This window comes from Pan troglodytes, chromosome 2 (assembly GCF_028858775.2).
Source record: "Pan troglodytes isolate AG18354 chromosome 2, NHGRI_mPanTro3-v2.0_pri, whole genome shotgun sequence".
Taxonomy (NCBI): Eukaryota; Metazoa; Chordata; class Mammalia; order Primates; family Hominidae; genus Pan; species Pan troglodytes.
The window spans coordinates 36781349-36791768 of NC_086015.1; the positions used below are offsets into that span (position 1 = coordinate 36781349).

The window sequence follows — 10420 nt, forward strand, 5'->3', positions numbered from 1 at the left end:
TTGCAGTGAGCCGAGATCATGCCCCTGCACTCCAGCCTGGGCAACAGAGCGAGGCTCCATCTCAAAAAAAAAAAAAAAAAGAAAAGAAAATATGCCCTCTACCTTCTGAGCCCGAGGAGAAAAAAAAGAAAATATGCTCTGTTGTTCTGCCCCTCAGATTTATTTTCGTGTTTTTGTAGGATCAGACAAAGGTGAAAATGAAGCAATGGAATCCTGTAAGTAAGAAGTTTTGTGATACTTAAGTAGCCTGGCCTGCATCCCAAAAATTTAGATTCTAAATCTTCTGTGTTCGTTTTTCTGCCTGAGGAATACTGCTGTGCCAAGTGGCTCCTCAAGGCGATAGATTGGGTTGCTCCCTTGCTGTTGGCACGGCCTCTTCACCAGTGTCTACACTCTTTTTCCCCAGCTGGTAAGCGGGCCCCTCAGTGCTACCCCAGTTCCGTCAACTCTGCCAGGACTGTGATGCTGTTCAACCTTGGCAGCGCTTACTGCCTGAGGAGCGAATATGACAAAGCCCGAAAGTGTCTCCACCAGGTGAGTCCAGAGTGGGAGGAACTGAACCTTGTAAAGCAGCCAACACAAGTTTGAGGTTTATATTTTTTGTTACTTTGTTTGAGGCATCTGATCAGTTTGTTAAATATTGGAATATCACTTTCCCAGATATAAAAATATTCTTGCAAGGTAAACAACTAATCAGCATTGTAAATGAACCTAGACACTTAATGGAAAGTTCTTCTTGATGATTTTATTTAAAAAAAATTTTTTTTTTGCCAGGCACAGTGGCTCATGCCTCCCAGCACTTTGGGAGGCCGAGGCAGGCGGATCATGAGGTCAGGAGTTTGAGACCAGCCTGGCCAATATGGTGAAACCCCATCTCTACTAAAAATACAAAAATTAGCCAGGTTGGTGGCACGCACCTGTAGTCCCAGCTACTCAGGAGGCTGAAGCAGGAGAATCGCTTGAATCCGGGAGGCGGAGGTTGCAGTGAGCCAAGATTGTGCCACTGTACTCCAGCCTGGGCAACAGAGCGAGACTCCATCTCAAAAAAAAAAAAAGAATGTTTAAATTTCAAATCAGCAGAATAAAAAGCAACTTGGGGCCGGGCACAGTGGCTCACATCTGTAATCCCACACTCTGGGAGGCTGAGACAGGCAGATCACTTGAGTCCAGGGGTTTGAGACCAGCCTGGGCAACATAATGAGTCCCTGTCTCTACTAAAAATACCAAAAATTAGCCAGGCATGGTGGTGCATTCCTATAGTCCCAGATACTTAGGAGACAGAGGTAGGAGGATTACCTGAGCCTGGGAGGTTGAGGCTGTAGTCAGCCAAGATCATGCCACTGCACTCCAGCCTGGGCAACTGGAGTGAGACCCTGTCCCCCCCAAAAAAAAAGACAAAGAAGTAACTTGACAGTTTTAATTATTAAAATTCCAAAAGATGGAAAAACTGTCTAAAAGATCACTTATATAAATAATAGTGCATCTGTACAGTTGAAGACAATGCAGCTATAAACTCTAGGTACTAAAATGGAAAGATGTCCAAGACATACTAAATGAAAACAGCAAGGTGTGAAACAGTTTCTGTATAACCCTGTATACATGCATAAAAGATCTCTGAAAGGACACACCAAGAAACTGCAAACATTAGTTGTTGGGGTGGCAGGATGAATACTACATGGCTGGAGCAGTAGAATGGGAGACTTTTCACTGTATACTGTTATGCTTTTAATTTTTTTTTTTTTTTTTTGAGACGGAGTTTCGCTCTTGTTGCCCAGACTGGAGTGCAATGGCGCAATCTCGGCTCACTGCAACCTCCGCCTCCCGGGTTCAAGCACTTCTCCTGCCTCAGCCTCCCGAGTAGCTGGGATTACAGGCATGTACCACCACGCCCGGCTAATTTTGTATTTTTAGTAGAGACGGGGTTTCTCCATGTTGAGGCTGGTCTCGAACTCCTGGCCTCAGGTGATCCACCCGCCTCAGCCTCCCAAAGTGCTGGGATTACAGGTGTGAGCCACCGTGCCCAGGTGCTTTTAAATTTTGAATTGTGTAAATCTTTTTTCAAAATGTGAATTATAGGCCAGGCACGGTGGCTCATGCCTGTAATCCCAGCACTTTGGGAGGCCGAGGTGGGCGGATCATGAGGTCAGGAGATCAAGACCATCCTGGCTAACACGGTGAAACCCCGTCTCTACTAAAAATATAAAAAAATTAGCCAGGCGTGGTGGCATGTGCCTGTAGTCCCAGCTACTCGGGTGGCTGAGGCAGGAGAATGGCATGAACCCGGGAGGTGGAGCTTGCAGTGAGCCAAGATCGCGCCACTGCACTCCAGCCCGGGCAACAGAGCGGGACTTTGTCTCAAAAAAAAAAAAAAAAAAGTGAATTATAAATCCACCTTTCAGAAAGCCAATACTAGAGAAACTCCATACACACTAAAGAAAGCTACTGGCAATATATACTAAAATAAACCTCTGAATTCTACCACTGAAATGGTGCATCATGAAGCTTCAAGGAAGATTTTGATTGGATCTCTTTAGTAGGTCACCTGCCAATCCCTGGACCAATCATGGGCATTGAGCCATACCTGTAGTAGGGGACTGGGTACCACCATTGGCAGCCCCAGAGGAATCTCACAAAATTAGAAATAATTCCTCAAAAGGACATTCATCCAGCAAATATCTGTTGAGCACTTACTTCTGAGCTAAGCCATGGGAATAAGACTGCACATAAGCAGACATACTACAATCTTGCCCTTGCTTGTAGACCTTTGCAGTTAGGAGACACCTTCCTAAAAAGGGAATTGCATGGTCAGAGGATATGCAGGATTTTAAGACTTCTGATATAGAAAGTTTGTATCAAATGGTACATTCTCCAGCAGCAGATGAGAAGGCCCACATCCCCACATGCTTGCCACAGCAACTAAAGTTGATATTAAACCTCTTCTCAGGAGATAGGGTGGCTTTCAGCCGGGCGCAGTGGCTCACACCTGTAATCCCAACACTTTGGGAGGCCGAGGCAGGCAGATCACCTGAGGTCAGGAGTTCGAGACCAGCCTTACCAACATGGAGAAATCCTATCTCTACTAAAAATGCAAAAAGTAGCTGGGCATGGTGGCACATGCCTGTAACCCCAGATACTCGGGAGGCTGAGGCAGGATAATTGCTTGAACCCAGGAGGTGGAGGTTGTGGTGAGCCGAGATCGTGCCATTGCACTACAGCCTGGGCAACAAGAGCGAAACTCTGTCTCAAAAAAAAAAAAAAAAAAAAAGCCTATGTGGCTTTCACATAGGTTCCTGCTTATGTAAGCAGCCTTGTTGTGCCTAGAAGTGATGATGCTTTACCATGTGAAAAATAACTACAAATTCTATTTAGTCAACTTAGCGGCATCTGGTCAGCATTTCTGATCCCAAATCAGAAAAGTTAAGTGACAGGCTGTCCAGGGTAACATGTTTGATATTATCTAGGCATTGAGTATATGAGTTAAACCAGTAAGAGTTAAAATGTTTCACTCTTCTCAGTAGCAAGGCTAGGGTGTTGAGCAGCCCCTCTCAAAGTGCCCCCAGACCTCAGTCACTGCAGCAAACAGAGCTTTTGATCTAAAGTTACAGTGTGTACAGTCCAGCTGAGGTTCTCATACAGCAGGTGGCCATGGCTGCTGCCACGCTGGGAGAGACAGATGGGGTCAGGCCTGGTTTGGGGTCTGAAGGGGGTTTTGTTTTGGTCCCTTGGTTTTTAGGTTAATCCAATGGCTGGACCTTTGTTAATTGGGAGGCCCACCCTGCCTGGGAGGGAAGAACAGTGATGTGAAGAGTTGGAAAGGGCTCCGAGTAGATGTTTCCAAGGTTGCCTGCCCACCACTAACCATTCTGAACAGCCAGTAAGCAAAATGCCATTAAGTATCATAAAGATGTTGCCTTGAATTCTTGTATTTTAAAAAAAGCTTCAGACTGTGGTCATTGAAAAAAACAGTAAATAAAATGTGTTACTAGCCACTTGGATGGAAAACAGAGATTTTACTATCCACAAAATGGGCCCGGCACAGTGGCTCACGTCTGTAATCCCAGCACTTTGGGAGGCCAAGGCGGGTGGATCATCTGAGGTGAGGAGTTCAAGACTAGCCTGGACAACATGATGAAACCCCGTCTATACTAAAAATACAAGAAATTAGCTGGGCGTGGTGGCAGGAGCCTGTAATCCCAGCTACTTGGGAGGCTGAGGCAGGAGAATCGCTTGAACCCAGGAGGCGGAGGTTGCAGTGAGCCTAGATCGTGCAATTGCACTCCAGCCCGGGCAACAAGAGCAAAACTCCGTCTCAAAAAAAAAAAATCCACAAAATGGTATAAAGACGATCTTGCCTATACAGCTTGCCTAGAAAGCTAGGCTTAGATATATAAAATCTCATTTTCTGAAAAGAGTTGTTATACCTCAGTGTTGTGGCGAGAGCAATAAAAGCCTCCCCACCTCATTCATGAGGAACTTCTTAGAAGCACATGCTCTGGGCAACATGCCCCGCTAGTCTGAGATTTCTCCTAATGCTGCCAGAAAGCAACCTAGTACACGCTTCTGGTCTTCCCCAACATCTCCCACGTTCAAGCTGCTACCTTCAGTACCATTTCTCCCCATTTTCTACCTGTGAGATATCTACCCTGCAAGGACTAAAGCAGGCCTCCCTTACCCCAAAGCTCTGTTTGAAAGAAACTTCTTCCTTTCTCTCCATATTCACAGCACATTCACTGCCTTTCTCCCCGGCATTTACGTAACTGTGTTTGGATTATTGTTAGTTATTTGCATGCTTGTTTATTATCAGGGGAAGTCCCTGTCTTATCTCCATACCCACCTCTGTTCAATAAGTATTTGTAGAAGTCTATTATCTGATTAGATTAAGAGAAGAGGCAGAGCTGCCTGGAAGCAATGAGCAACTAAAACTAGATGGGGAAGTACAAGTTGATAATAAGGTGAGGAATATTTTGGCTGTAGCTCAAAGAGGCCCAGACTGAGGAAATAAACCTGTAATTTCAGCACTTCTGTCCAGAGCAGTCCAGGCTTCCTTCTTCAGGACTGGATCAGAGAGAAACTGCTGGCCGATGCTATGGCTCTTACTCAGATCTAAGGGCAGCATGTTGCCTAAACTAGTAAATTATTTTATTGGACTAAATTGAAGTGTGTTTCAGTCCTTAAGAATGGAGACATCAAACATGCTACGTGGTACGTTTTTTCTGTATTACTATAAGTTTGAATTATTATTCCTGACATTGACAACTTACAGTTTGTAATACTGAAGTGCTACTTAGGAAAACAAATGGGCATGCAGATTTTGATGTAATTGCAACTGTATGTGTCTGTTGTGAAAGCCACCAGCAGAATTGGATGGTTGACTGTAGTATCGGGGTGTCCAGTCACCCATCTCAAAACCCAGAGTATTACATGTCTAGCTTAATTGGTAGGTTTTAAGGCAAAAGGAACTGAGGCTCATCAGAGCAGAACAACAGGTAGTCCCTAGGAAGTCACGTGGGAATGAGCTTGAATAAGTTTGTTACCTTGTTGGTTGGCAGATGTACTTGGAGTGTGTATCTTAAGCTTTTGTTTTTTCACGGGTATCTTTCTGTTTTGAGCAAAGGCGGCTTCAATGATCCATCCTAAAGAGGTGCCCCCTGAGGCCATCTTGCTGGCAGTCTACCTTGAACTGCAGAATGGTGAGTAATTCTCTCTGTTTAGGACTTTATCCCTTGAAAGAGCCTGAGATTTTTTGGTTGGGAGACAGGGTCTCACTGTGTTGCCCAGGCTGGAGTGCAGTGGTACCATCAGAGCTCACTGCAGCCTCCAAAACTCCTAGGCTCAAGCAGCCTTCCCACCTCAGCCTTCCAGGTAGCTGGGACTACAGGTGCATGCCACTGAGCCCAACTAATTTTTTAAATTTTTTTTAGAGATGTGGTCTCGCTTTGTTGCCCAGGCTGCTCTCAAACTCATGGGCTCAAGCAATCCTCCCATCTTACCCTCTCTAGTAGCTGGGATGACAAGCATAAGCCACCATGCTCAGCCAAGGCTGAGATTTTTTTTTTTTTTTTTTTTTTTTTTTTTTTGAGACAGAGTCTTGCTCTGTAGCCCAGGCTGGAGTGCAGTGGCGCGATCTCGGCTCACTGCAAGTTCCGCCTCCCGGGTTCACGCCATTCTCCTGCCTCAGCCTCCTGAGTAGCTGGGACTACAGGCGCCCGCCACCACGCCCAGCTAATTTTGTGTACTTTTAGTAGAGACAGGGTTTCACCGTGTTGGCCACAATGGTCTCGATCTCCTGACCTCATGATCTGCCCACCTCGGCCTCCCAAAGTGCTTGGATTACAGGCGTGAGCCACCGCACCCGGCAAGGCTGAGATTTTTAATGTCTGTTTTTTCTCTTCAGAGTCAGAAATTTGCCTTCCTTGAAGATAGGTGACCCATCAAATTCTTTTTTTTTTTCTTTTTTGAGATGGAGTCTCGCTCTGTCACCCAGGCTGGAGTGCAGTGGCACTATCTCAGCTCACTGCAACCTCCGCCTCCCGGGTTCAAGGTTCAAGAGATTCTCCTGTCTCAGCCTCTCAAGTAGCTGGGATTACAGGCGCCCACCAACATGCCTGGTTAATTTTTGTATTTTTAGTAGAGACCGGGTTCACCACGTTGGCCAAGCTGGTCTTGAACTTCTGACCTCAGGTGATCTGCCTGCCTCGGCCTCTCAAAGTGCTGGGATTATAGGCGTGAGCCAGAGCGGACGACCCATCAAATTCTTCTACATAAAAATATAGTTAGGAGCTGGGCGCAGTGGCACATGCCTATAATCCCAGCACTTTGGGAGGCTGAGGTGGGCTGATCACCAGAGTTCAGGAGTTCAAGACCAGCCTGGGCAACATGGCAAAACCCCATCTCTACAAAAAATACAAAAATTAGCTGGGTGTGGTGGTGTGCGCCTGTAGTTCCAGCTACTGGGAAGGCTGAGATTGGAGGATCACTTGAGCCCTGGAGGTTGAGGCTGCAGTGAACTGAGATCATGCCAGAATAAGACCTTGTCTAAAAAAATAATAATAGGCCGGGCACAGTGGCTTACGCCTATAATCCCAGCACTTTGGGAGGCCGACACGGGTGGATCATTTGAGGTCAGGAGTTCGAAACCAGCCTAGCCAACACGGTGAAACCCCATCTTTACTGAAAATACAAAAATTAGCCAGGCGTGGTGGCGCATGCCTGTAATCCAGGTACTTAGGAGGCTGAAGCAGGAGAATCGCTTGAGCCTGGGAGGTGGGAGGTTGCAGTGAGCCGAGACACACCACTGCACTCCAATCTGGGCGACAGAGTGAAACCCTGTCTCAAATAATAATAATAATAAATACCTATATCTATCTAGATAGATAGATAGATAAATAGATAAATTGATAGATATAGTTAGGGAGTTTTTGGTATCCTACAAATACTCCTTACAAGTTAAGCTTATCTCCTTTTATCTGAGAAAATACAGAATCATAACTTCAGACACTTAATTATAATTAATCACTATTAATTAACCTTTCTCCTAGGCAGCTAAATGACTGAGAACATGAGTTAGAATGCAGTTGCTTTGAGTTATACACCATAGTATTTTGAACACATATTAACAAGTTTTACAGTAAGCCAGTTCTTGCTGAGAATTATTTATTCAAACATAAATTCAGGTCATGCCTCTAGGGCATATACGATCTCCAAGATGTATCTCACTAGAAGAAAGGCTGTTGGCTCTAAATATGAGATAGCATGAAGTAGAAAAGAGACATGAATGAGAGAGATTAGAAGGGACAGAAATAGGCCAGGTGCGGTGGCTCATGCATGTAATCCCAACACTTTGGGAGGCCGAGGCAGGCAGATCATGAGGTCAGGAGATCGAGACCATCCTGGCTAACATGGTGAAACCCTGTCTCTACTAAAAATACACAAAATTAGCTGGGCGTGTTGGCATACAGTTGTAGTTCCAGCTACTCAGCAGGCTGAGGCAGGAGAATTGCTTGAATCCGGAGGCGGAGGTTGCACTGAGCCGAGATCGTGCCACTGCACTCCAGTCTGAATGACAGAGCGAGACTCCGTCTCAAAAAAAAAGGGGACATAAATGAAGTCACAGCCAAGCATGGAGTCCTAGCTACTCTGGAGGCTGAGGCGGGAGGATTGCTTAAGGCCAAGAGTTCAAGGCTATAGTGTGCAGTATTGCTCCTGTGAACAGTCACTGCACTCCAGCCTGGGCAACATAGTGAGACCCTGTCTCTTTTTTAAAAAATAAAAAATTTAAAAAAGGCTGGGCACAGTAGCTCATGCCCGTAATCCCAGCTACTCTGGAGGCTGAGGCAGGAGAATTGCTTGAATCTGGGAGATGGAGGTTGCAGTGAGCCGTAATCGCCCCACTGCACTCTAGCCTGGGCCACAGAACAAGACTCTGTCTCAAAAAAAACCCAATGTTCTAAGGCATAACTCCTTGTTGACCTTGGGAACTCTTACAAGGCTCCCTTTTTTTTAATAGCTGAAGAAGGGGTCTTTAGTGCTTGGCACCCAGCGGGCCTTAGCCTCCTTAAAGATGTGATTAGGGTTAGTGCATTGCCCTAGATTGTTTCATTGTTTTTTGTTTGTCTTGAGACAGGGTCTCACTTTGTCACCCAGGCTGGAATGTAGTGGCGTGATCTTGGCTCACTGCAGCCTTGACCTCCGAGGTTCAAGCAGCCCTCCTGCCTCAGCCCCCCAAGTAGCTGGGACTACAGGCATGCACCACCATGCCCAGCTAATTTTTGTATTTTTTTGTAGAGACGGGGTTTCACCATGGTACCCAAGCTGGTCTCGAGCTCCTGAGCTCAGGCGATCTGCCCACCTTGGCCTCCCAAAGTACTAGGGTTACAGGCGTGAACCAACCCTCCCAGATGATCGTTTCTTTTATACAGCCCACCTATAACAAGTTCTCTACCTGGGCTATACCTTAGAATCACTGGGAAGCTTTTTAAAATTCCATTGCCTGGGCCATGCCCTACATCGCTTAAATCAGAATTTCTGGGGATAAGATGGAGGCTTTATGGGATTCCAGTATACAGCCAAGGCTGCAGATGACAGCTCTTCTAGATCATCTTTTACCTCCCCAGCAGGATTTTCATGTCTTGCTTTGCGTGTGGTAGTATTGTTCTGTGCTTTGTTTTTTAATGGGAAGTGTTTTTATAGGTAATACTCAGCTGGCCTTACAGATCATCAAAAGGAATCAGCTGCTCCCTGCAGTGAAAACACACTCTGAAGTGAGAAAGAAGCCAGTGTTTCAGCCTGTCCACCCGATCCAGCCCATCCAAATGCCGGCTTTCACCACTGTGCAGAGAAAGTGATACTTCACTTTTGGAAAACTGTTACCTGAGACCCAGGGGAGAATTTACTGGCCATTTTAGTTGTATCACAGCAGAATGAATAAAAGATGGTGAAGGCTGTTAATTTTGAGACAATTCTACCCCTGACTTTTGGCCAAAAGCTTACTTAAAATTAAGGATTTACTAAGTCATCATCAGCTGTTTTTCTTAATTTCAGCCAGACTATTAATTTTGAGCCATTATGTAATATATGCCATAGGCAATTAAAACATAATTTTATCAGAAGTCTTTTACACTTTTATTGACTATTAGATTATTTTAGCATCTGAGGTTTTGTGTTAACGTTCAAAAATTGACAAAGAACATCAGCAGTAGATAAAATAGCCAGTTCAGAAGCTGACCTGGGGGTGAAGGGGAGGGAAAGACAGTTGATGTGTTTTATGTCTAGTTATGACTGAAAAGACCAGAAAATGTGTTGAGAAATTAGGTTAAGAAGATACAACTGGGCCAGGCACAGTGGCTCATCCCTATAATCCCAGCACTTTGGGAGGCTGAGGTGGGCAGATCACTTGAGGTCAGGAGTTTGAGACCAGCCTGGCCAACATGGTGAAACCCCGTCTCTACTAAAAATACAAAAATTAGCCAAGCATGGTGGCACACACCTGTAGTCCCAGCTACTCAGGAGGCTGAGGCAGGAGAATCGCTTGAACCTAGGAGGTCGAGGTTGCGGTTAGCCGAGATTGCACCATTGCACTCCAGCCTGGGCGACAGAACAAGACTGCCTCAAAAAAAAAGACACAACTGATCTGTTAGGAATCATTTGCTTAAAAAGTGCAAATACAACAGGGTTCAGTGTACTGGCCTTGTTCACTCTCCTAGGTTCTGGAGTCTGCTGGCAGGCAGTTCAAGGTTCATTACTAACCCTTTTGCAAATGCAAACAAGAATTTAATAGCTTCTTCCCAAGAGACAGTTATGTGTTGTGGAATTGACGTTGACAAAATTTGCCAATAGGATGTATATACACTAACATTAAGTAGGGGGAAAAAAACAATACAAGTGGGTGCAGTGGCTCACATCTGTAATCCCAATGTTTTGG

At 45.4% G+C, this 10420-nt stretch overlaps 1 protein-coding gene across 32 annotated transcripts in view; it reads left to right on the top strand.

Annotated features, from left to right (window-relative positions):
- Positions 1 to 9608, top strand: part of CNOT10 (CCR4-NOT transcription complex subunit 10) — an 88883-nt gene extending 79275 nt beyond the window's left edge. For 13 of the 32 annotated variants that reach the window (XM_001168131.7, XM_054681584.2, XM_001168099.7 and 10 more), the window contains 4 exons: positions 180 to 215; positions 407 to 534; positions 5615 to 5690; positions 9190 to 9608. In XM_001168131.7, the coding sequence (XP_001168131.3) occupies positions 180 to 215; positions 407 to 534; positions 5615 to 5690; positions 9190 to 9344 (395 nt within the window). In that variant the 3' untranslated portion in view covers positions 9345 to 9608. Of the gene's footprint in view, positions 1 to 179; positions 216 to 406; positions 535 to 774; positions 925 to 3733; positions 3875 to 5614; positions 5691 to 9189 lie in introns of those variants that run through there. The other 19 variants (XM_054681585.2, XM_054681586.2, XM_054681588.2 and 16 more) reach the window with 6 other exon arrangements.
- Positions 9609 to 10420: the final 812 nt, after the last annotated feature.